Source organism: Pempheris klunzingeri, chromosome 22 (genome assembly GCF_042242105.1).
Source record: "Pempheris klunzingeri isolate RE-2024b chromosome 22, fPemKlu1.hap1, whole genome shotgun sequence".
NCBI classification, from domain to species: Eukaryota; Metazoa; Chordata; class Actinopteri; order Acropomatiformes; family Pempheridae; genus Pempheris; species Pempheris klunzingeri.
In genome coordinates this window covers 2,664,772-2,690,897 of record NC_092033.1, presented here as the reverse complement: position 1 = coordinate 2,690,897, position 26,126 = coordinate 2,664,772, and the positions used below count along the sequence as shown (strand labels likewise).

The following is a 26,126-nucleotide window of genomic DNA, read 5'->3' as shown; positions in this document are numbered from 1 at the left end:
ACTAATAAGTGCTTGTTTTTGCCACTGACAGGCTCAGATTGTTATTCGAAGTGTCTGACAACATAATAGAAAGGATCCCTACAGAGAGAGAGACCTGGAAGATCCGTTTTGTTTAATTAGAAACAGCCGTTAGCCACCAGCCACCAGACTCCATTAATAAAAGCAGTGATTTTACACAGTAGCTGCTGGCCTACCACTGCCTCAGTCGGTCAGTTTGTTTGTGTTCTTGTGTGACTTTGTTGATTTAAAGGTTTACTTCAGGTCCAACACAGTATTTATCTAATACACAATACCACTAACAAACCAACCAATCGAGGAAACAGTAGACCAGCCACTCCTGCTCTGCTATGTAAAATTACTGTTTTTGTCAGTGGTGTCTGGTGGGTTTGAATAGTGCGATAAAAAAGGCTATTTCATTACTTTGAATGACAATCTGAGAAGCAAATTTTCTGTTTAAAATCAGTGAGTGCCAAGAAAAGAACACAGAAGCACCAACTCACAGCTGCATGATCAGGTACAGGTGGTCTGGACTCTCGTAGATGTCCTCCAGTGCCACAATGTTCTCGTGCTTGATCCTGCAAAGCAAAGACAAACCATTACTAAAGCTTTTCATTTCCCATTAACAGACCTAAATGACTTTTAATCCTAATGATTGCAGCTGAACTGTGAAAATTATGCTTCCCCATTAAGTTTCTGCCCCATTAATAACATGATAATCCAGCTGAATACTCGGACAGTGTTTTACCTAAAGTGGCCTTATAATCCAGATTTAAATATCCAATATTGAACTTTTTTTACCGTCGGTCTCTCACGTGATCGATCCATTTAGTAGCTTTTCTGGGGCTTTCTGTGATATTACAAAGTCTTCATTTGCAGACACAGTTCTCATGGAAACGTAGACGAAAATTGCCATTTTATTTATTTTTGCCCAAGTGCCAGCAAACACCATCTGCTGATGAAGCTGTTGTGATATGATTGAAAGCTCCAGAACAGCTACTAAATGGAACCCAATGATTCAGAGACTTCAGAATAAAGGACTGAAGAATCCCCACATGAGAAAGCATGTGTCTCATTTGTGGCGTCCTCCCAGCACAATTTCTTTCTGGGACTCGAACCAACAACCCTCCAGTTGTGAGGAGCCATTTAGCCCGAAACCCATTTTCATCTTCGTTTCACATTTCTGCTGATTTTCCTCCTGATTCCCTCCTGATTTCTCCATGGTTACAGCGCTAGTTATCCTACTACCTCGTACCTTGTAGAAACACAATTGATTTAGTGTGTGGCTTAATCATCTTTCTTTTTTTTTGCATTATGAATAGAGGCAATTCCCCCTGCGCTGTATCTCTCTCACACACACACACACATACATGAATGCACAGCAGGTGTGCAGGTGAGCATCTAACACTTATTATAGAGCATGTGACCTCTTTAACGGCAGAGCTGAGGCGTGACTCTCACACCCACACACTCATACACACACACACACACACACAGACACACACAGGAAGGCTGAAAAGGGATAATGTGAGCCCCGGCCCTGCCTGGGATAATGAAGAGCTGCAGCGAGCAGCCTGGGTGTAATGGTGGAGGAGAAGCAGGCTGCATTCAGGAAAACCCTCTCACAGATTACAGGCTTTATGCTGCACTCAGTCATTCATGGATTCCTCCTGCATGTGTCCTCTGTTACTGCTCCACACAGCTGCACTGACAGATGTAACAACGCTGCATCTACTTCCTATCTTTTCAGATGATCTTCATACAAAATAAACTGGCTTGTGCTGCAATGATTGAGAGATGTGAGATTAAAACAATTTTGGTAACTGATTAATCATTAAGTGAGTTATTAAGTCAAATTGCAGAAGATTCTCTAATTTCAGCTTCGCAATTGTAAATATTTGCCGCTTTTCTGTGTGCTACATAACTATTGTTAAGTTATTGATACACTGGTGCAGCCCTCCACTAGTGGGGAATTACAGTATTGTGTCATAAAAGAAAATTCCATCCTGGTAAAAACTAGTCAAATACTGATATTAGAGATGAGCCGTGACTTTCTAATATTTGAATACGACAAAATCGAATAGTTTATGCAACTATCGTCTTGCAACTTTCCTTTTTTTCCTTTTAACCCTCAGCTTTTTTATCAAAGAACCAAATATTTTCCTATTGCTTAACTGCCCTCCAATGACATCTTTAAAAATCCCCCAAACTTACATTCATTACCCACTTCCTGTTTCTACAGGTAAGAAAACCCATTTGTATTAGTTGTATTAACTTTGATGACATCTAATCTAAATCTATAAATGAGCAAAAGTGTTTCTATTTGGAGACAATTAATGGTCTTGAATGTGTTCAACCAACTGTCTGACAACATGTGGGGATGCAAGAAGACTTGTTTTTGCCTTTAAGTAACATCTTTGTACAAATTCTGAACACTGACGAGACCACTGGTTTGCACACCAGCTATTTTTAGCTTTCAAGCTGGAACACTCCCTGGAAATGATGTACCATGGGATCTACACGGCATAAACAGGACTGTCGAGATGCTGCTGCTGCACACTGTTAGTGTTTGTGCTCCTCTAAACTGAGACCAAAACCAGAATCTGTGACAGCTTTGGCTCTATATCATCATCCTCCCTCTGATCTGTGCCGTAAAGTAATCCATCAGATGTCCCTCCCAAGCCGACCTGTTGTCTCGCAGCACTTATGCTCTCAGTTGTTTACACTAATGACACTCGTTTGTCTAAATGAATGTCTGCACCTCTCGCTCATTACTGGAGGCAATTCTCATTTTCTCTAATGTTGCACAGAAGAGCCAAATGAACAATTTTATTGTATCTAATAGCACAAGACATCTGTATTGCCACAGCGTAGAGCAGCCAAGCATTTTGATATTTATGTGTAATTGTGCTGTTGGATGATTGTGTGCAAGAGAGTCCTTGTTGTTGTTTTATCTTGAAAGTTTCCTACACGGCAGCTCATTCATTCCTATTAAGATCTGCTCAGCTGTGGCACAGTTAGCACAACAAAAACATGAGCACTGGTGTCTTTTTCTGGCTGTCTGGTGGACTGCTGGCACACATTCATGCCATAAAAATAATACGGTGATATGACTATTAAACATACCGACATTGTGCCTGATGGGTGGAACCATGAATTTCTAAATGGGAAGAAGTGCTCTTTCTGGGAGCTAAAGCAGAAATGTATATCGTAGTGTATGACTTCAGCTTCTGTTGGGAAATTCCTCTGAGAGCGTCTGTGTCGTGATTTGGCTGCGGTCCGGTGTTGTTCTGTCCTCTGCATGGCTGCATGCCCGTTTCAGAAGTGGAGTGTTTTGCTAGACTGATATTTTACTTTGGTAATTTTTCCTTGATTTCTGTGCTTCTAAAATGTGAAAGCAGGCTGTGTTTTCTTATTTTGTCTGTTTTAACTGTGTCTATTGTGGGTATTTCCTTCTTTAAAAGGAAAGTAAAAGTGTTTATCCACCTCCAAGATGAACCTCTCGTCATCCTTGGTCTTAAAAACCACTCTGACTGGTTGACGTCTGGCTGGTGACACCAGTTCTGCTGATGTAGTTTACAATCAGGAGTCTGCAAGGGGTGTTTTATTTTGAAAATTAAGTGTCGGGGACGCTCCTGAAACATGCTGTGATGCTTCTGGTGGAATCATAGGCATTAACTAACATCTCCTGTAGTCTAAATGCTCTTAAATTAATTATAAAAGAATCAGGTTTTCTTCTCATCTGTGTCTTTTGGTGTCACTTCTTTAAAAATCAACTAAATCCGCCAACCTTACAGACCTCTTCTTGTTTGAATTCAGCCTTTAGAAGTCCATAGTTCTCCTCTCCAAACTCCAGCAGAGCCAAGTATCCACATTGAATTCACAACAAGCGTCTTGTGGTTAATATTGTGCAGCTGTTTTGTGCTCAGACAGAAGTTACAGTCGTGATGTGTGTGTGTGTGTGTGTGTGTGTGTGTGAGAGTGTGTGTGAGTGTGTGGTAGGTGGGCTGTGGATCGTGACCTGGGGGCGGGGGTTTGGGGGTGAGGGGGGGCGGGAGGGTTGTGATGTGTGGAAATGAGAGGAGATGTACAGTTGCCCCGGTAACCAGGAATTAGGAGGCTTATGTGCGTGTGTGTGTGTTCGTCTAACAGCACTCACTTCCTCAGCACGGTGATCTCGTTCTCGATGCTGCTCTCCTTCCCCTTCAGAGCCTTTTTAGGAATGCACTTCACCGCAAACATCCGGCCGGTCAGCCTCTCCTGAGCCAGGACCACTTCGGAAAACGCCCCTCTGCGAACACATAAACAAAAAAAAGTCACGTGAGTCACCAGCAGACCAGTCAGTGGATAATGTGACCCTCCCTTTCTCTGGTGTCCCACAGGTTTTCACATCAAGTGCGTTTTCTGAGAAAACAAATTGCATTCTGTCCACCCTGCTGGGTTTGTCTACAAGAAATTCATCTGAAATGGAGAAAAACATCCTTAAATCTACACTCTCACATAAACCAGCATGATAAGAACAAGTGTTTATTTAAAGGACATACCAGCAGTAGCACACAGGCTATTTGAAGACAAAGGCAAGTGTCGTTAGCAGTGCTGACAAAACCTCATGTTTTTGGTGAACAGTTTTGGACCCCATGAACGGCGTCATGAACGTTGTCGACTCCCACTACAGTTAAAAACAGCTCACACACTGTGTTCGCCAGCATCAGCTGGCATCACTAGTACACCTGACAATTCAGAGGCAACTAGAGGTACTGATGAAGAATCAGAATCAGAATTACTTTAATAATCGCTTTTTGTTACACACAGCTCCAAAAGAATAAGAATACACTTCAAACACAAAGTAAAATATAAATATATAAAAGTATGAATAATAAAAAAAAATGATGTATTAAAAATTATTATTACAAATTATTACACAGAGGTAAATTACTGCACCAGGTGAGTCCAGAGTCTTATAATAATAATAATAATAATAACAATAATACCACTACTAATAATACTAATAATAATACTACTAATAAAAATATATAACAACATGCACAATCATAGTAAGGCGCTGTACTATATAACACCAATAATACTACTACCACCAGCAATAACACATAACAACATGTACACTCAGAGTGAGGAGATGCATTATATAAATTATAATAATAATGATAATAATAATAATAATGATGATAGAAAGTCCATATGAACATTTTAAGGATTTATACGTACAGATTCCAATGGAAATATCTCACGCATTTACAAGATTGGCTGCATTTGATCAGTCCAATTCAAAAATGAGCATGAACTGGTTCATTTTTTTGGGACTGTGTGCACAACACTGCTAGTTAGCTGTCGCTGTTGGCCGTCCTGTCTTGACTTAATGTTTATCACTATCTGCTAGGAATGAAAAACCTGCAAGCATCGATCTTAAATTAAATTTTTCATACATTAAGCAGTTTTAATGACAGAACTACAATGATTTAACATTTTTACATGTGATATATTACAAAAAGAATGGCCAAACTCTGAGTATCAGAGCTCGAGGTGACCTTACTAATATGGGTCAAGCTCCAAAATCACTGGATCCTACATTTCCCATGATTCAGCCAGATAACAGGACTGCACAATTAATCAATATACAGTCATAATGGACAAACACCATGAAGGCAGTCTACCTTCATACCTAAAACCTTGCGTTAAGGTAAGCTTTCTGTCATAAATGAATAGCCTGGAGTTATTTTCTCAGGCTTTACAGAGGATAAACATGAAGGCAGAGGCTTAGTAGCACTCCTCATGGTGACTACACTGAAGTTTGTGTCAAATTAGTGGAGTGCCCTTTAAAACGTTTGCATTTTTTAGTTTTACCTTTACTTGATTGATTATGTTCTGCCTCTAACAAAGAGAATATGTTCAGTGTCACTGCTGTAGCCAGATTACACACAGCAACCGAAAGGACAAAAAATGTTTTATGCAAACTGAGTGACTCCAGATTTAACACTATATGAATCCAGTTATTTTGCCTTGGAGATCCCATTTACGACAGATGCAGGTGTCTGATCATCTTAATATGCAGAAAATTACACTGCAGTAGTAAAATGATTGAATCTGCCATGTGTAACATTAGAACATTAGCAACTCCTTTTATTTATTCACTTAGAACGACTGCTAAGGTTTGGAAACGATTTCCAATCTTTGTTTCTCGCATCATAATAAAGGGATGATCCTCAATAATAATCACAGCCCCGGTGTTAGGTACAATACCTGGAAATGTGTGTGTGTGTGTGTGTGTGTGTGTGTGTGCGTCAGGAAGACGAGCAGGGTGATGAATGAAGATGAGCCCATTGCGAGTTAATCTGCCTGAACCGTGTGCTGACTCCTGTGTCGATCTGCCTTCAGCTTCACCGATGTCGCATTAGAGTAAACATCTCTCTATCCTTATCTCTTCTCTTCTCTCTCTCCCCTCCTTCTGTCATCTCCTGCTGCACAACGTTCGGGCTGCCTGCAGCTGACACAAATCCTAATTTACAATGTTATAAGAGCCGCTAAATACACAATGATATTGGATTTAAGAGCACAATAAGGCTCTTTTAGGGTGACTCTCCTTTTAGCTTTGTTTAGGTCTCCACCAACTCTTCTTCTGGCTCTTTAAGCTGCTAAATGCTCGACTGTGCTCACCTGTTAGCTGCTAACTTTATCTTATGTCTGCTGTTGTGGGACAAAACCAACTCAAGTGCTGGAAAGAAGCAAAAGAGTGGGTCACTATGAGCTATTGCTAATGTAACAGCCATGCTAGCAGCAAACATTCATGTCCCTCTCAGAATGATAGGACTTCTGTTAGCATGCTAATTAGTCAAACCAAAACAGTGACCACAGTAGACATTTCACCTGGTAAACATCAGCATGTTAGCATTGGGAACATATTAGCGTGCTGATGTTAGCTCAAAGTACCACCTCTCAGAGCTGCTGTCATGGTGACAGACTCTTGGGGCCCTGTTTAAACGATCTACAGCATGAGGACTAAAACACATGTAGGACGTGTCCAGCCGTGTATAATCTGGGTGCAAAGTAAGGCCCAATCCCTTATATATATATATAAATAGCAGCAAAATACAGCACCGTTGACTTTAAACAAGGTTTTTGTTGATCAATGGGGCTTTAAAATGACAACTGCACCAGCTGGAAATAAGATTACAAGAATTAACAGTCAGGTTCACAGGGAAAAATCTGAAACCACACTGCAAAAATGGAAGTGATGCAAATAAAAGAAAGTGCTGATGTACAGTCCAGCTACATTTTAAGATTGGTCTACTAACCTTGTTCTAATGAACATTTCATCTGTCATATTTAAATCAGTCAAGACCCAATTAATGAATTACTCTCTCCACTGTACACACATGGAGAATGTGTCGACCACCTGAGTAAAGAGCTTCATCGCGTCTTTGAGGATTTCATTCATTGTTTTACTGTGTGTATTTTGTTGTGTACATTTTTGCTGCAAGTGTTTCATTCAGGGGAAAAAGGGGCCGTTGTGAATGAGCTCTATCAAATCGATATGTGAGTGCCCCTGTGCAGAAAGCCCCCACGCCCCTTAGAGCGAAGCACATTTGACAAGCTCCCCCATCTGCCACAAGGCCGACCACCGTAGCGTCACAGCGGTAAACACGCCCGGGTGCAGCAGCCTTTCCTACAGTTCCTGCTCTCGGTGTTTTTCTCACGCCTCTCAGCAAGAATCCCGTTTTCTCTCCACCTTCGCTCCCTCCTCCTCCTCCTCCTTGCCTAATGCTGCACACATCTTTTACAGTGACAAGCGATCGCGCTGGCGGTTTCCCCTGGTGATCAAAGTGCACCGTCCGCCAGCCGATCAGATCACTTCAAGTGCCTCAATTGCACACACGGCAGACACCTGCTCGCACTGATAATGGCTGTTGTGGGTTTCGGTGACGTCAAAGCCAGACAAAACGAGTGGGCCGTGCTGTTTGCATTGCTGCTTCACATAAACACACACACACACACACTTGGAACTTTTCATTCATTACCCTCAGAAAGAGACTGAGATGCATGAATGAGCATCTGCTGAGAAAAAAAGCAAATGGGAAGATACATACTGTATGCATATAAGCTCTCAATCTCTCTTTCACACTGTGGGCCTGTGTGTGTGTGTGTGTCTTCTACCCAACCAACTGTACGTGAACTCAGCCTTAATCTGCACTAAAGTCCCCTCTCCATAATCCCAATAATCCCACAATTATGACAATAGAGAACAAACACATTATGTCTGGGAAAAAAAGAATCTTTTCAAAATGTCTGCTTCCTCAGTCAAAACAAAATGATTACACGGCTACATCAGCGTAAATACTGTCAGCAAACATTCCCACTGCATTAGAAGGCAAAGCTTTAGCTTTAACGCTATCTCACACTAATGGTAAAAAGCGACTCTTAAATTTGCTCTGCTGCAGCTCTTATTAATCATCACCGGTGGGCAGACTGCAGCTGCAGTTGCTTTTGTTGTGATTTTGAAAGAAAATCCTGGATTTTAATTGTAGGTGTAAAATAATTCAGCGGTAAAACATTATGAAACAGAGCAACAACTGTTAAAAGCTGCTATAATGGATGTTTTTATAATGACACTGGATCAAATTAGTTTGTGTTATGTCATAGAAGATGCTTATAGTGATTGAGCCGAGCAGAATGATCATTTAAGCAGCTTGAAGCTCATTGTTTTGGTTTTGTAACTCACAATTTTGGTTTAGTTTGAAAGCTCTTGTCAACGACAAAAAGAAAAACATTATTGCATAGCTGGTGATCATAGTGTTAGTATTTAGCAGCTAAAGAGCCAGATGTTTCCTCAGGAGTTGGTGGAGACCAAAACAGAGCGAAAAGGAAAGTGATTCACATTCACCAGGTGGCCAGAAGCACAACTCGAAGTTGTGTAAGTGTAAGAAGTGTAACGCTAACATGGCTCTAAATCTGCTTGATGTGTGAATAGGTTGGCTACTCTTAGGTTTCCACATTTGGAATTTCCATTTGGACATTATATACATATATATATTTTTTGTGTGTGATAGACCACTTTAGCACCCTTTAACACAAACACACATCTTGAATAAGACACAAACTCGTCCTCTATGGCAAATTTCAGCCTCTTAGCAAGAAAAAACAAAGGTTGGGTAGATTTTTGCGGACCAACCTACCAATCAACAGATAGAGCAGCTATAGAGAGTTAATGCACAGACGATCAACACTGATGGTCTGATAAATAAGCTACTCTCAGGTTCATAAACACACACACACACACACGCATCACCACCAACACCACAACAGCAGGAACACAGCACGGTCCACTTCACATTTCGTCAACTCTAAATTTATTAGCTTGCCCCCCCACACACACACACACTCACTAAAGGACCTGTGGGGTTCATTTGATTGAAGGGAGGGAGCTTGTATAACATCTGGCAGCTGAGTTCACAAACTGGGCTGTGTTTGTGCGCTCGTCGAGGGTTGACTAGCTGGCAGTCCCCGCTTGCCGTTACCCGCGGCAACAGTGATTGCATTTCCTCCTGTATGAACCTGTGTAATTGTGTCAGTCGAGCTCCACTGCCTCTGTCAGTGCGCCGAGCAGGAAATGTATTGGCAGCAACGGTGTGTGTGTGTGTGCATGTGTGTGCATGTGTGTGCTTCTCCATTGAGCACACACCCGACAGCGGAACAGGCTGTCTCTGTTACACACACACACACACACACACACACACACACACACATTGTAAGACAGAGATAGAAATGGAGAGACTAGAATAGGCTGACAAGGTGACAGTGACACATTTAACATGGAGACTGACAGCAGCCATCAGTGTGTATCAATGTCAAGCTGAAAATACATTCAGTTTAAAAAGTTGTTCACTCATCAGATTCTTTTGTGTTTCACCGAAAGCAAAAATCCACCTGGAACAAAGGTAAACCTGCTGTGAACAGATCGCAGACTTCATTCGGTGTATGTTTTGTTGTAGGTGACAGCTGCTGCAGTGAAGTGTGGTAGTGGAAAATGTTTTAGCAATCTCACACAGCAGTGGCAAACATTAGGCTTTGGTGTCAAAGAGCATCTTTCTGAGGGCCACCATGGAGCAAACACACCCAGAGAAACACATTATAGAAGGAGACATATCAGGAAAAAGAGTTCGGAGGTGATTAAAACAAAGACTGCTGGGCAATTATGCTTTAACACCAACTGTATATGTCCAACTTTGTTTGAACAACAAGAAAACATGTTCCTGTCCCTAATTGGCTAATTGGCTTATTAGCTAATGAGCTACTACCGACAATGAGACTAAAAGCTGGGACACTCAAACAAAGGTTACAGCCACGCTAGCAGCTCAGCGTGGTGGTTTAAAAGCTGCCGCTGCACTCGGGTGGATGCTGCCCTGCTTTGAGTGCATTAACTGAGCAACACACCAGCGGGGACATCACTCTGCCCCAGCAGGGCGGAGCTATCGCTGGAACGTAGCGCCCACTGAGTGACTTCAGGACGAGTCTATATTCCCACCTTGTCCCACTGTTAGTTACCGCTACCTTTTCCCGAGCACTTTGTGTTTACCGGTGACGTCACTGATGTCCCACCATCGGCCATCACAATGTTCCACCGTGGACATCGACGGGAATACCAGTTTAGCAGGGAAACAAAAAATATTGGAAAAATTCAGTAGACCAGGGTGTTGTCCACCATATTGGACAAAGTAGGCACATTTTTTGAGAGTCTACCTTCAAAGATGAAACAAGAATCTGTATAAAAAGGTGTTTGCAAAGGCAAAGGACTCAATAGCACGACTCGAAAACGTTTTCTTTTTTTGAAAAAAGGTCGGGTAAACAAGTGATCAGTCAGGAGACAAGTGAACAAATCTGACAAGAAGACAAAAAGGTTTAGTCAGGAACACTATCAAAAACCCAGGACACTAACCCGAAGTAGGAATCGATTAAGCGTTTGACACAAACAGACAAACTGGCACTGAGAGGGAAACACGGGAAGGGAGGATAATATGACAGGATATGATAAATGTTCTGAGATGTGATGCTCTCAGGCCTCCACAAAGGCGACGGGGCAGAAAAAAACCTGACGGCCAAACTCCTGGCAGTCCTGGGCAACACTTTCCAGTCGCTCCATGAAGCCCAGAGTGCTGTGGGCAGCTCCTTCAGTGACTGGCTGCTCCATCTGCAGTGAGCGAAGGAAAGCTACCGCAGGTCTTTTGTGCCTGCTGCTGTCAGACTGCTCGATCACCACCGCTCTCAATGGACCGAATGAACCACAGGAGTGTAAGTCGATTGGATTACTGAGGTTTCTGGTGCGAGGGCAATAAGTGAATTTCATGATGCAAACACTTCTTATCAGAGACAGTTTACCTGGCGGCCAGCTCCATTCTAGTGCCAATTTCATATTTAGTTTTTTATTGCAACTTCCTCATTTCATTTTTTCCAAAATGTGTGTCTTAATACACTTTGTACCTCCTAAAGCCCCCGGATAATGATCAATTATCTTGTTTTTGTACAACCAATAGTCATAAAAACAAAGTTAAAGTCATAAAATCAAAGTTATTCAGGTTAATGATGATAAAGCAGCAGATCCACTCAATGGAAAAGCTGATATTTTTGCATTTTGCATGAAAAAGCAAATTTGGAGGAGCTGTGGCTGAAGCTGATTTACTGACAGTGTCAAAAATTAATGGGAGACACTACAGAACAGAAGTTTCATTCTGGTGACACGTTACAGCCAATTGTTTTTATAGAGGGAATTTTAAATTACTTTTTTATCACTCCATAAATCAGAAAACACTGGCAACGAACGTAATAAAAAACAATTGGAAAAACCTGTAGTGTAAACTGCAAACTGTAAGTGCTGCTGAAGTGAAAATTTGTGGCCCAGACTGCAAGAAATAACTCATTTTGAGAAAACAGCCTTTAAAGATACAAATTTAGGAGAAAACTACAGACAAAGTGTTGCAAAATTATCACCTAAATGTGTATTTTGAACATTTTGAACAACATGACAATAGCCTAAAATGTCAAAGTTAACCAGTATATGAAAAAACAATGTTTTAGCCTTTAGTGCCTTAAATCCTCTGATTGAAACATAAAGTAACCTAAAGGAGTGAAAAGCTTTTGTCCAATTGGCATGATTTCACACCTGTGTTAACAAACCTCCATAAACAGGGTCGTTAACCAGGAGTCAGTGATGCAGACACGTCGCCTAGACGACAACAGAAAGTCCATTAATGCCCTGCTGTTGGCTCAGAAAGAGGTCGGGTACGGCGGAGTTGACATAAAGTGAGGCTGTGAAATGGCATTAATGGCGCACAGTAATTGCAAAAGATCAGGCTCGACCACAAACACCCTCCCTGCACAATCTAATCTGCGGGCCTTTGTTAGCTCCCCGTTTTCCACTGTTTGGAGAACCTGCCTGCTGCATCCACTTCCTGCTGCGATTTTATCAGCTTCTTAACAAAGTCCTAATCTTACCAAGGGTTTTCTCCTCTGGTACCAGTTTTATTTTGGCTGAAATAATGTGAATCTAAAGTCTAAATGTGAGCAGGTGTTGTTTATTAAGATAAAGTCAAGTAAAGCCTCAAAAAACTTTGATTTAAGGGATGAGAGTAGGAGATAAATGATAAACGGTGCTACAAAAAGAGCAGCTGAGGAAGAACTGTTTAACTTTCTGGATACATAGGACACACACACACACACACTTACTTGCATGCATGCAGAGAGGGATAATGTCAGCTCTGTAGGTCTGTTCTTGCCCAATCAATAATTAGCAGTTTAATCAAAGCAGAAGTGGTTGCCTCTGAATGGATGGACACACACATACACACACACACACACACACACACACACACACAGCAGAAGGCCTGATAATGACAGAGCAAGGACAATTACACAGCGGCCACACTACCATCATCACTGAGCAGATCACACACACACACACACACACACCATCATTTTCATGAGCTTTGAATACAGATTAATCTGCTTGAACTGTGTGTCATTGTCTCGACATGGCTGAAAAGATCCTGAAACACACACACACATTGACTCTGGTAGATGATGGGATATAAATGAGAATAAGATACAAAGGAAACCCAAAGCAGACATAAACTGGAAAGACAGAATAGTAGTGAAATGAGTGGAGGAGAGAGCGACACTGACAAAGAGAGAGAGAGAGAGAGACTAAGAGGTGAAGTGTAGCTGGCAGGTAGCTCGTGTGGTTCGGTGGAAAAAGCCCTGGCTCCTGCTCGTGTCAGTTCTGACCAAAGGCCAGAAACATTTCAGCTGATGCATCTTCCAACACCCAGCAGGCCGAGCGTTTTCGGCGCACTGGGAGTCTAATTAGTGACTTCAGCCGTGTTAGAGCTGCCCGAACCAGTACCCACAAGTCTTTGTCTGGGTCCTGGTTCTACTTTCAAAATAAATCTTGCTGAGAAAACAATGTCCAGTGAAGCTTGCTGAATTAAGCTGACAATTTGGTTAAGTTTAGGAAAGGGTTTATCTTTCTTGTGTAGTTTTTCTTAAAAAATTAGAAAAGAGAAGTTAGGTCAGTTCAAATAACTTCACACTGGAAACGAACACCGGCCTCCTGTAATTACATTTTTTTCACGTTTATTGAATTTGATCAAAATTCAAACGAAGCTGAGATGCCAGCAGATTTAACTTTAACTTTACAGAATAAAAAAAAAAAAGTTTCACCATCTCACAACCACTTGAAACTTATCCCGGGACTTAATGTAGGCTTTCGACCCACAGGAGGAAAACTGATGATCTGAATCACTATGGCAACAGGCGGCAAAATGTGATGGGTAAGGATTTTTACACAAACACAGCATAACCTCACTACCATAACTAGTGTCCATACGGTGTGCACAGAAACATAAACACTGGGAGTGAAATGAGGGAAAGAGAGCTAAGAGCCTCCTTTCCTTGTGTGTCTTCCTTTTCTCCTTCTTATGTGAGTGTGTGCGTGCGTGCACTATATGCCTTTGTTGCAGAGTGTGTAGGCTTAAATAGCACTGTTGCCACGGCAGCAATTAAGTGCCAATTATAGTCCGTATTCTCACTGTGCCCCTGACAGCTGAGGATGAGGATGAGAGAGAGCACTGAAAGAAAATGCCTGCACAGCCTGCAATTAAGACAAAAATCCACAAAACAGTCACGTCAAGCAGAATTTGGTGTAAAAGCCTGAGACGGTGTAATCCAACCCATTGTCCGCACGGGTGTGTGGAATGGGCTCCGCTCCACCAGCAACGCCGCAACAGATGGGATATGCATGCAGAGCTCTGTAGGAGCAAATTAAATATTCACAGAAAAACGTAAACAAATGCAAGCGGGCCGAGATTACTTCAGGATCCACATGCATCCACTGGTGGTAGACGTGCTCATGTTCACACAGGTGTGTATACCCAGGAACTGAGATACAGACCGACATTCGAAACCGTAATTCAGAGGAAGCCAAAAAAAGAGAATCAGGAAAAAGCAGATGCTTATCTGGACACTGAACGTCTTCAACCTGTAGACAAAACAACTGATATCTGGAGGTATCAGATTCACAGAAGGAAGGGCACTTTTCCACAGAAGAAGCACCAAAGCTGGGGGTCTATTGAACTAGAGTCTACAGCCACGCTTGACTCCATTTAATCAGAGAGGTGCTTTAAATGTATCTGCCATGGCCTGCGTCCATAAACCAAACCAAGAGCAGAGTCAGATCATTTCAGCATTACAGGGACTTTGCTTTCGTGCAGAGTAAAATAAGGAAGTAGAAGTAAACAAAACACAGAAAATACAGCACGTCCAGATACATAAATATAAAAATATCATGTAGTGTGTGTGTGTGTGTGTGTGTGTGTGTGTGTAATTCGGTGGAAAAAGGGAGTGACTGCACAGGAAAGATGATGCTTCCTGTCTCCTCTCGTGCGTTCACATCACACCGGACACACATGCACAGGCACACACAATGGAGTTTGCCATGGCAACAGCCCTGACCACTGCTGGGATGTCGGGAGACTTCCCCTCTGTTTACATTAATCACCACGGCAACAGCTTCAGCCTGTGTGTGGGGATGAGCGTGGACCGTGTGTGTGTGTGTGTGTGATCATGGTCATGTGTGTATAATGGATGCTGATGTGAATGACTGTGTGAGTGTGTGTGTGTCAAAATTTGGGAGTTAGGACAAAATCAACATCTCTGCTCACAGGGACAGTAAAGAATTACACCGGGCACACAATGTCTGCCTCAGCAACTTTCCAGCGTCCATGCAAACAGGTTACAGCCTGTGTGAGCACGTCGGCTCAGCTGATTCAGAGCCTCACCAATTTGTTTCTGTGAAACCAATATGTTATGACCTCAAACCAGCAAGATTACAACTTTTTAATAGTTTCACGGTCCGTATCTATAGAATATGTCACAAAAATGGGAAAAAAATAAATGAATATATTTTTTATATGAATGCTTCCTGATTCCCTTTCAAATTAAAAGCCCTGGAGGGTTTCTATGAACAGAATCCCTTCATTAAACGTTATTATCTGTTTAGAGACATTCATAAAGACATGAAGTGAAATATTCGATATTCTGTGTTTGCAGGTTAGCTAACTAGCTAGCTGCTCCGTGCTATCCAGGCAGACGCTACGGTGGTCACCGAGGGACAAAGTCTGTGAGCGCCAACCTAAAACCTAAAAGACGTGACAGGATAACAGAAGCTCCAGAGATTAAATGTACAGGCATTTTGGGCTTGGATTGAATTTGACACCTTAGTAACTTTCAATGCATAAATATTCAACATGTAACTTGTAAGAATGACCTCAAATCTACAGTGAAACCAGCAGAGCGTTCATAAGGCGCCACAGTGAGACGGCTGTTTTGATGACCGAGCAGTAGGTGACTCAGCAGTTTGTCTCCTGTGACCTTAGAGATTCCCCCCCATCACACACACACACGATGCATGGTCCACAATAGCATGAAATGTGGCAAAAAGGTACAAGGCTGACTGCAGTGACAGCAGCACAAACACTGCCAGCACAGCGCCGCAGACTCCCAGTCAGTCTAACAAGAAGCATGCTGAGCGAGGGAGGCAATCGGGGGGGAGGAGGGAGAGAGAGCTAGGGGGGAGGGGAGAGACAGAGAGATGCAGTGAAATACCATTTCTTCACTACGCTCTTTTTTTCTCTCCCCTCAAGCCCGGAGATAAAAAACCATGACCTAACATGTCGGAGGCCATGTTGGAGGTCCTCGGCTCTGATACCTGCCGTGGAAATAGAGATGAGAATAGTAAAATGGATTTGTCAGGAGATGATATTCAGCCTGAGAGGAGAGGTCACACACTCCTCTCTGGAGAGTATACAGGGTTTTACTATCTGAAATCCAGCATACAGTACGTTACCGTTACTTACTTCCTCCAAGATTTTGGAATCTGGGCTTGTTTTCAGTCCTACATGCTGATATTTACCTGTAAGGTAAATCAACACTTATATATTCTGTATTGTATTTATGTAAACCTTTACATTTTGAGCGTCACAGAAGAAGGGAAAACCACTTTATAGCCTCTATTATTACCTGTTTTTCCACAGGGGATTTAGTCTGAGTGGATCACACACTGTGGGTAAACATTACTGTATTTGCCTGAGATGCAGCGTTTTCATTATGCTTCCATGAATGTTACATTAACAGAGTGGGGTCGTATTGACTTCCTCTGACTCCTCTGTTGGCCACACATTCGTGCAGGTGAACAGCGCAGCCGTTATAGCTGTACTTTATCTTTCTCCTATGTGTTTATAATGGACGGATTACTTCTCCCAGCAAGCTCATTGTTGCTGCTCTGATCCTTTAAAAAGTCTTTTCCAACAAAACCGTGTAATATTTGTCAGAGACGCTCAGCTCCTTTATATAAGAAGGCTGGGTGCTGTTCAAACATTTTTTCGATACTGGTATCGATAGCTTGACTGTCATACTGGTTACTGAACAATACTTTTTTCAATACCAGTTGTTTAGAATCAATTTTAACAGAATTGCATCACAAATTATGGTATAAGTCTTTAGTTTGGGGCATTTTTACACACTCAAAGCAGTTTTACCACATAATAAAAAATATACCACAGCTTTAAGTTGTCTGTTATAATATCAATAAATAAAAATGTCTTTTAATGCAATGGCTTTACCAGAAGTAGCCTGTGAATGAGCTGCACAGGACGCAGCGACTGCAGACAGAAAGTCTCCAGCATTATTAGATCTTAGTACAAGTATGCTGCATCTTTACTGGCTTATTGACGCTGATGAGATTTACTCTTTACTATCATCAGGTATTTAATATTTTTCAATATCCTAAAATATTGAAACAATTCAGTCTGTGCCATAAAAGTTTAGATTAGATTAAATTCAACTTTATTGTCATTACCCTTGTACAGTACAAGGCAATGAAATGCAGTTTGGCATCTAACCAGAAGTGCAATTAGTAGTAATGTACAGAATATACAGAGTAAGGATGTTTACACATGCTATACACAGATTAGTGCTGTGAACATGTGTGCTAGTAGACATAATATATGGTTATATGGATGAATTAATGAATATAGACATGATATACAGGTTGTAGAAGAGTGGAAAAGTCAGGCTCCAGTCTGATGCCCAGCTCTGTACGTAGGTCTAAGTGTCTCTGATTGAACTGGAGAGAAGACGGCTCTCAGAAACAAGCTGTCGCACTGAACAATCAGTCTAACTGAAGAGCCGGCATCTGTTTAAAGAATTATAGTATAATATCACCTAACAAAGCCTTCATAGGCCGTTCAATGGGAACATGAGTGTGTGTGAAGGGCTCTACAGCTTCACTACGACAAGCTGTTAGCTGCAGCCCTTTGTTCCCCGTCTGGTTGTTACACATGGAAATTTGTAATTAGCAAGCAGATCTTTTCTCCATGATGGAAACCTACATGTTTGCTTTGGAGGTTCGTGATAAAGCTCCCTCTGTTGTATTGGTTGTTTTAGTATAAACGGGCCTTTCGCAAATATTTAAAGATAACGCTGGTGTGTCGTGGTTGTTTTTTTTGTAGCCAAGTGTTGGCGACACTATAATTTCTATTACTGCTACACACACACACACATGCTCCTGCTTGTTTCTCCTTCTGATGAAACTATGTGTTCACCTTACCAGCAGCTCCGCTATATTTCTTTCACACACACACACACATGAACCTAAAGAAATGTACTGCGGTCACACCCAAACACAGTCACACAAAAGAGAACAGGTGTTAACAGAGCTGTTGTACAGCATAACCGTCGGCTTTATCTCTGCTCCGTTCAATAGATTACAAATTCATTTAATCACCGCTAACGTCACAACAGCGGAAGTTAAACACACACAAACATAACAGGGGAGGTGTGTAAACAGGAGCAGAAGGTGGCTCAGGGTGCGGCCGGCCCCGAGACTACAGAGCGTGAAAGGTGCCCATCGACAGCCAAGCTTTTTATGGATAGGAGTGCCGGCTGCATGACTCAAAAGCGAATGTAATATTGGCGACAAAGCGAGGCTGGACGATGAAAAAGGCTTAAGCAGTGTTGAGAGTTTCATCAAAATACACCCAGCGGCATCTGAGATATTCAGCCTGAGCTGCTGAGAACATTGATATGAAGCTCTGATCTGGACTTCCTGCTGTGAGACAATTAAAACCCTTTTAAATCAGCCAGCGTCATTTCTGAAATCATGTGTTTGGAAATCATCCATCACACGGATGACAGACGCCTTAAGGGCAAAAGGTGGATGATCGGCGATTACGTCACAATGATGTCACGACAACAACGTACAAATTAAATGATGGCGGCTGAGGAGCTTTGGCTACGTGTGTGTGTGTGTGTGTGTGTGAGCAGAGCTTATGGCATTCAGACAAAAGTGAGTGAAAGCTAGACAGTACTTCCAGATAACAGTGTTGCTCTGACTAGACTCATGACGCATGCAACATTTACTCCCCACATACACACACACACACACTCACACAGACGGGTGGGACCAAATGGTAACACAGTTTTTGCATTCAATTGACATCTAACTGTAACACAACTCTCTCTCCTTTAAAACTTTGGCACTTCAAGATTTGTGTTTGCATACATGTGTGTGTATCATTGTGTTCTGCTCAAGGACGACTTGAGTGTAACTGGGCCAAGCTGCGCCAGATAAACAGCCACACACACACACACACACACACACTGATCTAAGTACAGTAGCGGGACTCAGTGAAAGTAGGTCTGCTATAATACAGAAAAAGCCTCCAAGGTGCAGAGGAATGTGTGTGTGTGTGTGTGTGTCACTCTTTTCAAGTGTAATGCCTACCAGAGCAGAAAGTGTTTGTGTCATTTTACAGTACCATTACATGTGTGTGTATGTTTTTGTCTGTGGGTTTTGTTTTGTGACTTGGCTCATGTATGTATGTATGTATATATGTGTGTGTGTGTGTGTGTGTGTGTGTGTCTCCTTCTGGGTTTCTTTGAGCGTGTGTGTGTGTTTGTGTGTGAGCACAAATTACCTGTCCAGAAGACTGAGTGTGTGCCGGCTAGCAGTGGAGCTGCTGCGGCGCTGCTTCCATTAACGGCAGCGATCATTCATAATCTGATGGGCAACGGCTAGCTGTTACTACGGCAACCTGCTGCGCGCCTGCCAAATATTATGCCAAATGTTATTTGGGTACACGTCGTTACACTATAACTAATCTCAGGAATGTGATTCCCATAAGATACAGCCGCAGAAAGGTTTACGGTGGACAAAATGTTACATGACGACGAGAAGCAGGTGAGTTATAAAAACGAGAAGATAAAATGTTGGTGACGAGTGCCAACGAGCTCAGACAGACCACAAGTTAAGGCTGGATTTTATTTATTTATTTCAGCGTGTGAGCGTCAGGACCGCTGTAGGTTTGCTGTTAGTTAGTCGTGCTGTTGTTGCTTCACCCAAAGACAAATCCAGGCTGCAGTAGCATCTTCCTTATACATCCTTTCAATACCAAATTCCCATTTTAAAACACCTTTGTGTCCAGAAAGTCCTTTAAAAATGGCTACATGCTAAAATACGGGGATTTTGAATGCTAATCCTGTAATTCAGTCCATTCTGTCTGAAGCAGCACGCAACAATTTCAAATCTGTAATTTGATGCGATTAGATGTTTCAGACTTTTCTCATTACTAAATGATCATCTGACAACAGCGTATAACATCATTGATTATACGTTTTATTGATTTCTAATCATTATCGTTTTGCTAGCTGAAGCCTAACTACAGAACCCATCCTGTGGAGGTCTGACAAAAGCTGTATGTCATTTCTAAGTAGTTTTAGTTTTAAGGCTGACTGGCATCGGCACAGGCTACTTTCATGTGACCGATCCAAATTTACCAGTCGCAGGCTGACTGATAAATTTGATTAGATTAGATTTGATTGATCAGATTAGTTTATAGGTCAAACACCAATTTTCAGAATCAGTCAGAGCTGATTTTTAGAGCAGATCCGATGGTAAACAAATACAATGTGTACTGAGAGATGCAGACTTCACTACAAAAATCGACTGTAACTTTGTTAATTCTAAATTAACTTACTTGAAACTTGTTTTTTTTTATGAACATGAGAAATTGAACATGATACTGGCTGCTTGTTGGGATTAAATTCAGTTACTGGGGTCGTTTCTGCCGGGGCCTACCCTCATGAACATCACGTGCAACAGAATCAAACCGACAAAAGCTTCCTGGAAATATAATTGAGTTCTGTTAATACGTCTAAAAAAGGGCAAACCCACAGTTTCTTTTTTCTGCATCCACTGCATCACTGGACTGGACTGAGTACATCTCTTTTTACAAGATTTGCTCGTCTCGCTCTGAAAATCAATCGCAGCCGTGCAACCTGTTCTCTCGCTCACTGCCGTCTCAACGGGAGACGGGCACAAAGAAAGGAGAGCTCAGATCTTGGTGTTCCCGCAGCGGACAAAGCCTTACAGAGAGAGAGAGAGAGAGAGAGAGAGAGAGTGGAGACAGACCCAGACTGAGACAGTCTGATTGATGATTCATCCTGGATTCTGAGCAGTGCTCCACATCCTCCCCCAACTGGGTGTTAGTTTCTCAGGTGAGCCTGAAACTGCTGCGGTTTGGCATTAATTCATTAGTACTATGATCCAAATCAATATGGAGCAGCCCGTAAGCATCCATCAGCTTCTGCTCTCATTATAGACGATGACATGTTGAGCCACCAGGTTGTATTTGGAGGGAAACTTGAAGGCACAAAACGGAAAGAGAGTGCTGGTCTTTCAGAGTTTCTGGTGACGGCAGATGGTGGAAGGAAAAGAAAGACTGATTGAAAAATCATTTCCAACATATTCATCCTTTAGCAGTGGAACAGGACACCGCTGGGGGCCCCCGAGGCGACCCCCTTAGGCGTATATGTGCTGCCATTCCCCACCCTCATTGGTTTTCATTACAATTCCTCATTTCCCACTCTGTTATCGCCGCTTCTTCTTCTTCTTCCTCCTCCTCCTCCTCCTCCTGCTCTAGTATTTTTTTATATTCTGCACTGCCACTGTCAGAAGCAGCGGAGCCTCAAGGGAAAATATGCTAAGCTGCTTTCTGACTTGTCTTTCTGTTCAGGTAGAGGCTGCACAAAAACCTGTCAGCTAGTCACATAGCCATCGAGGTTTACTGTTAACAGTTACAATGATAACCTAAAACATAATATCTAATATAAATAAATATCTTTCTATCTTCTGTCTGAGCGATATGTTAGATATCCTGTCCAAGAAGTTACTGCATCTCAGTGTGTTCAGCCTCCATGTGCGTCAGCTGTGATGAAATTAAATGAATTATGGGATATCTGAGAGTGAATTACGCATTTAACCATGTGTGGATGTGGATATATACTGTGACACTTATGCGAAATCACTGCTGCGGTTTGACAGCTGAGGCCGTTTGGCTGCTCTGTGGGAGTGCTGGCTATGTTTGAGCGGCTCTAACGGGATATACAGGTAATGTGTGGAAGCTAGAGAGAAAACTAACATCATTGCAACACACGGTGCAGTCTGAGAGCATTTCCCTGAGGGTAACCTGCTGACAGACATTTTATCTTAGTATATCCAGGGAACAGGGGCCTCATTTATAACTGTTACGCCTCTCCCCCTTGGGATCTATAAAGACTTGACGGCACACCTTTATGGAAACCTGTGCGTGGGAGCATTTTGGAGGAGGGAAAAATACACACATGGTGCTGAGCTGAAGCCAGATTGTAGAAATTAAATGAGAGAGGCATTTAATTTCACTTCATATCACATGTTACTTATAGATCCACGTTATAGTAAAAGTTTAAACCAGCAGTGTTAGTTTTGCTTGTGCTAAGTGAGCCATAACTATTCCATAAACACCTTTCAGCTGTCAAAGATATGAGCCAACTCTTGGTGCATGCTATTTTCAGCTTCTGTGCATTTGTCTTCTTTTATTGTTGATCCTCTGCACTGTTTTACAAATGAGGCTCCAGGTCTGCTTTGTCTCAGTGACTGTTTCCCATTCAAGCACATCTGACCACAAGCTGAGCGGTCCTGGTTTCAGAGAGGATCTTCTCTATTTCACTTTCCGCTTTGTCTGGCTGGCTGTTTTATTCATTTACATTTCACGTATAAATCTCCCTACATGCTGGTCTACGTGTTAATTTACACCATACTAACAAGAAACTAGTCATGTTTTCTAACCAAGATTAACAATATCTAAAACAGCATTAATTTATCTTATTGGTCACGTAGAGGCGGCACGACCTGCAAACACAACATTTCATCAACATATTAGTCAACAATTGCTCACCTGCTCATTCATTCATCAATTATGGAGCATTATGGAGTATAATACTGACTGCTGAGCTCTGTTTTGGTCTCCACCGACTGCTGAGAAAAATGTCTGGTTCTTCAGCTGCTAAATGTGCCCCAGTGTTCACCTGCCAGTTGCTAGCTGTCTGTAATGTTGTGCTAAGCAGGTAGCGTGCGTTTCATTACATGAGGATGGTGACACCGAAGCACAACAGCAGAGTTACTGGCTGTAAAACCAAAACAATGCGCTGAAAGATGAGATATCACTCTATTATATAAGAGCAGCTTTAAGTTTTTACAACTAAAGCATTTTGCAACAAATCGACAGACAGACACCAACATTTATGCCCCTTTCCTGTCCAATGCAAACATGTTAGGCGACCAAAGCACTTCCCACACACAGTGTGACGTTCCCTCTGCTGTGAGCTGAGCTGTAACAAATGTATTTAGGCACAAATTACCACATAATGTCTTCTGCTGACTTATAATGATGTTTGGAGAGGCCAATAACCTGCAGGAAGCCAGTAAACAACACCGCTCACGTCGCTGCAACTCTACTGACCCCCAAGCACCCTGTCGTCCTTGATCACCAAAATATGGTCACCCTCCCGACTGCTGACTTCATCGTAACAAGCAACATTTGTCTCCCAGCGGGCTGCGGCCCTGATTTCCCTCTCGAACAGCAGATGTTGTTGTCGAGACCCTTTAGGATTGCACAACAGGCCTGAAACCAAATCCTCCCCTCAGGAGCATTACCACTGAGTGTCCTGTTTCCTCAGCTGGTCCGCAGCACCTGCACTCACTTTGGACCTCATCTGTGTCTGCAGATCATGCAGGGTCATCATGTCTACAAGGTGTGTGTGAGTGTGTGTGTGTGCGCACTTGGTGAAATTCTCATTTTCAAACTGTGTTTCTTGAAAGAGGCGTCATTTGATAGATCAAGAGGAAGCAGCATTTTGTCTTGCTTTCATAACTGAGAAAGATGGAGGCACAGTGGGATATCAGGCCCCAGACATAAATGGCAAGTGTGAAGTGTTTGTGATGCGTAATGCCAAGCTTCAAAATATCCTGTGTTCAGCGTGAGGTAAATGCTGTTGTAATAAAGTGAAAGGTTACAAGAAGAAAAAAAAAAAGGTTTGACAGTCAAATTTTTGGCAGAAAAAGGCCGAACTTGCGGTCAGTCAGCTGTTTTCTTTGCACTGACAGTGACGCCTTCACTCCCTCGGTTATGAATGATTATTGAACACGTGGCTGTGTTTACATACATGAACAGTGACACACCAGCGTGCACGCAGCTGTCGGACAGAGCCATGTGTCACACAACAGCGCGGAGACAACAGGCCTCCAGCACGGGGCCATTATAAGCTGGATGTGGTCGCTGAGAGGCTTAAAATAGAGCGTTGATCCGATAATGGACTAAAGTTTATGATCATTAATACTCAGAGGTCTGGACACACGTGTCAATCTGTGCAGAGAGATGGATGGTATCCCTCCAGACAGCTGGCAAGTGCTAGCATTTTATTTGCTGCGTGTATAAAGAGGAAAAAATGACTTCCCCCCTACCCTTTTAAATGTCCTGCGTGTGTGAGTGAGTGTGTGAGTGAGTGTGTGGGTGGGTGGGTGTGACAAGACTGTAGCTCAAATTTAGTAGCACAGAGATGCCAAAGTGAGATCAGCATATTTGGTGCTGAAATCCTCAGCTCATCTAAAACTAGAAGACGGATAAAAGTATCACCGTCAACAATGATGTCAATAAGAGCATCACCAGCCGAGTCATCAGTGACAAGGACAGAACCGTTAAAGACCATTCGAAACTCATTCAACTTGTTCTCGTTCCTGTAGTTCATATTAGTAGTGTCAACATTTGACTCACCAATTTAAAGTTCTGGGAGAGTTTGCAAAAGAAACATGAGCGGTGAGACGATCAGAGAGTGTTTAAAAAAGAGAAAACGTCTGATCCTCCTCCTGCTGACATTTCCTACTTCGTTTCTCACGGATAACTTGGTGACAGTGAATAGAAATGACGGCTAAAACTATGAAAATAAGGCCCAAGTTGGGTGTAAAAGTTCTCGACCTTGAAAATAGATAGTGATCTAAACTCGAGTTCTGAGTAACATCTGATGAAGACTGTGAGATGAGTTTAGATTATTTTGTCTACATAGAACTATAATGTGTTTAAAAATGATTTACATTAAATACCTCAGTGTATCAGAGCAGCAGAAAAACCTTGTGAGTAAATCAAATTAATGTCTATCTGTGACCTTGTAGTTAAAACGGTCTAGTTAATCAGTGCAGCACCAGTTTTCATTCAGTAATTCAGTTACTATGGCCTACTTTAAACCTACATAGAAACATGGCCAACCACACACTGCAAAGAGTCGGTGTAGCAGGTAAAATCCACCCCCCCGCCCACTGTATTTCTGCCATAAGTGGCTGATCAGACAGAGACACGTAGCTAGAAAAGCCCCGCCAGCTAAACGATCGCCTTCCTAAGGTACGATGCACCGGAGCTTGTTTTTAGACGGGAATGAAAGAGGGACAGTGGGGAGATGGCACATGCAGATGAAAGGTTAAAAGGTCAAACCATTACTCAAATAGCAGTCAGTGAATGGATGCAGGAAGTTGCCATGTGAATCTCTCTGGTGAGTAAAATGCTGTTACTATACCGATGAATAGGCTAGCTAGCTAGCTGTTGGAGCTAAGGAGTACGTGAGAGGGAATTCTGGGAATTCATAACTCATGTCGTGATAGTTTCATGTAGGAAACCACAAGGACCATATGAGGGAATCTGACCGAATCAATTTTTCCCCCGTTAATCATGTTTGATCGCCCAGTTGAGCACGCAGCCCCGCTCCACAGGCACGCCATTTTGCCTGGCACACTTTTCCACAAGGTCATCGTCGACAGATATAAACATCACGTCTGCAGCAGCAACAATGCAGACAACATCATCAGCAAATAATAACAGTGACCAACAGTGCAGATAATTTCAGCTACGTCAGCGACAAAACGGATTCAACGACACGAGCGACAACTGGTTCATCACTCAGCCGGCGTGGTTTACAACAGCGACAACAAGCAAAAAAAACAACAACCGGTCCCGGTTCACCAGCCTGAGAGGAGGCCTCAACACTGGAAAAACTGGCAGAAAAAGAAAGGAGGACAGAACAGATGGATAGATGAACAGAGGACAAGCTGCCGACATACTGTGAGTATTCAGATTTCACTCCAATGTGGTCAAATCTGTGTTAGCGAACGCGTACACGCATGCACACATTTAGAAACACACACA

The 26,126-nt window shown here is 42.4% G+C and overlaps 1 protein-coding gene across 1 annotated transcript in view; it reads right to left on the bottom strand.

Annotated features, from left to right (window-relative positions):
• The window catches only part of camk1da (calcium/calmodulin-dependent protein kinase 1Da), a 51,233-nt gene that overhangs the window by 21,668 nt on the left and 3,439 nt on the right, over nucleotides 1-26,126 (bottom strand). Inside the window, exons 2-3 of the mRNA XM_070853758.1 lie at nucleotides 4,157-4,288; nucleotides 501-575 (exon numbers count right to left, since the gene is read on the bottom strand). Of these exons, the coding sequence (XP_070709859.1) occupies nucleotides 501-575; nucleotides 4,157-4,288 (207 nt within the window). The remainder of the gene's footprint in view (nucleotides 1-500; nucleotides 576-4,156; nucleotides 4,289-26,126) is intronic.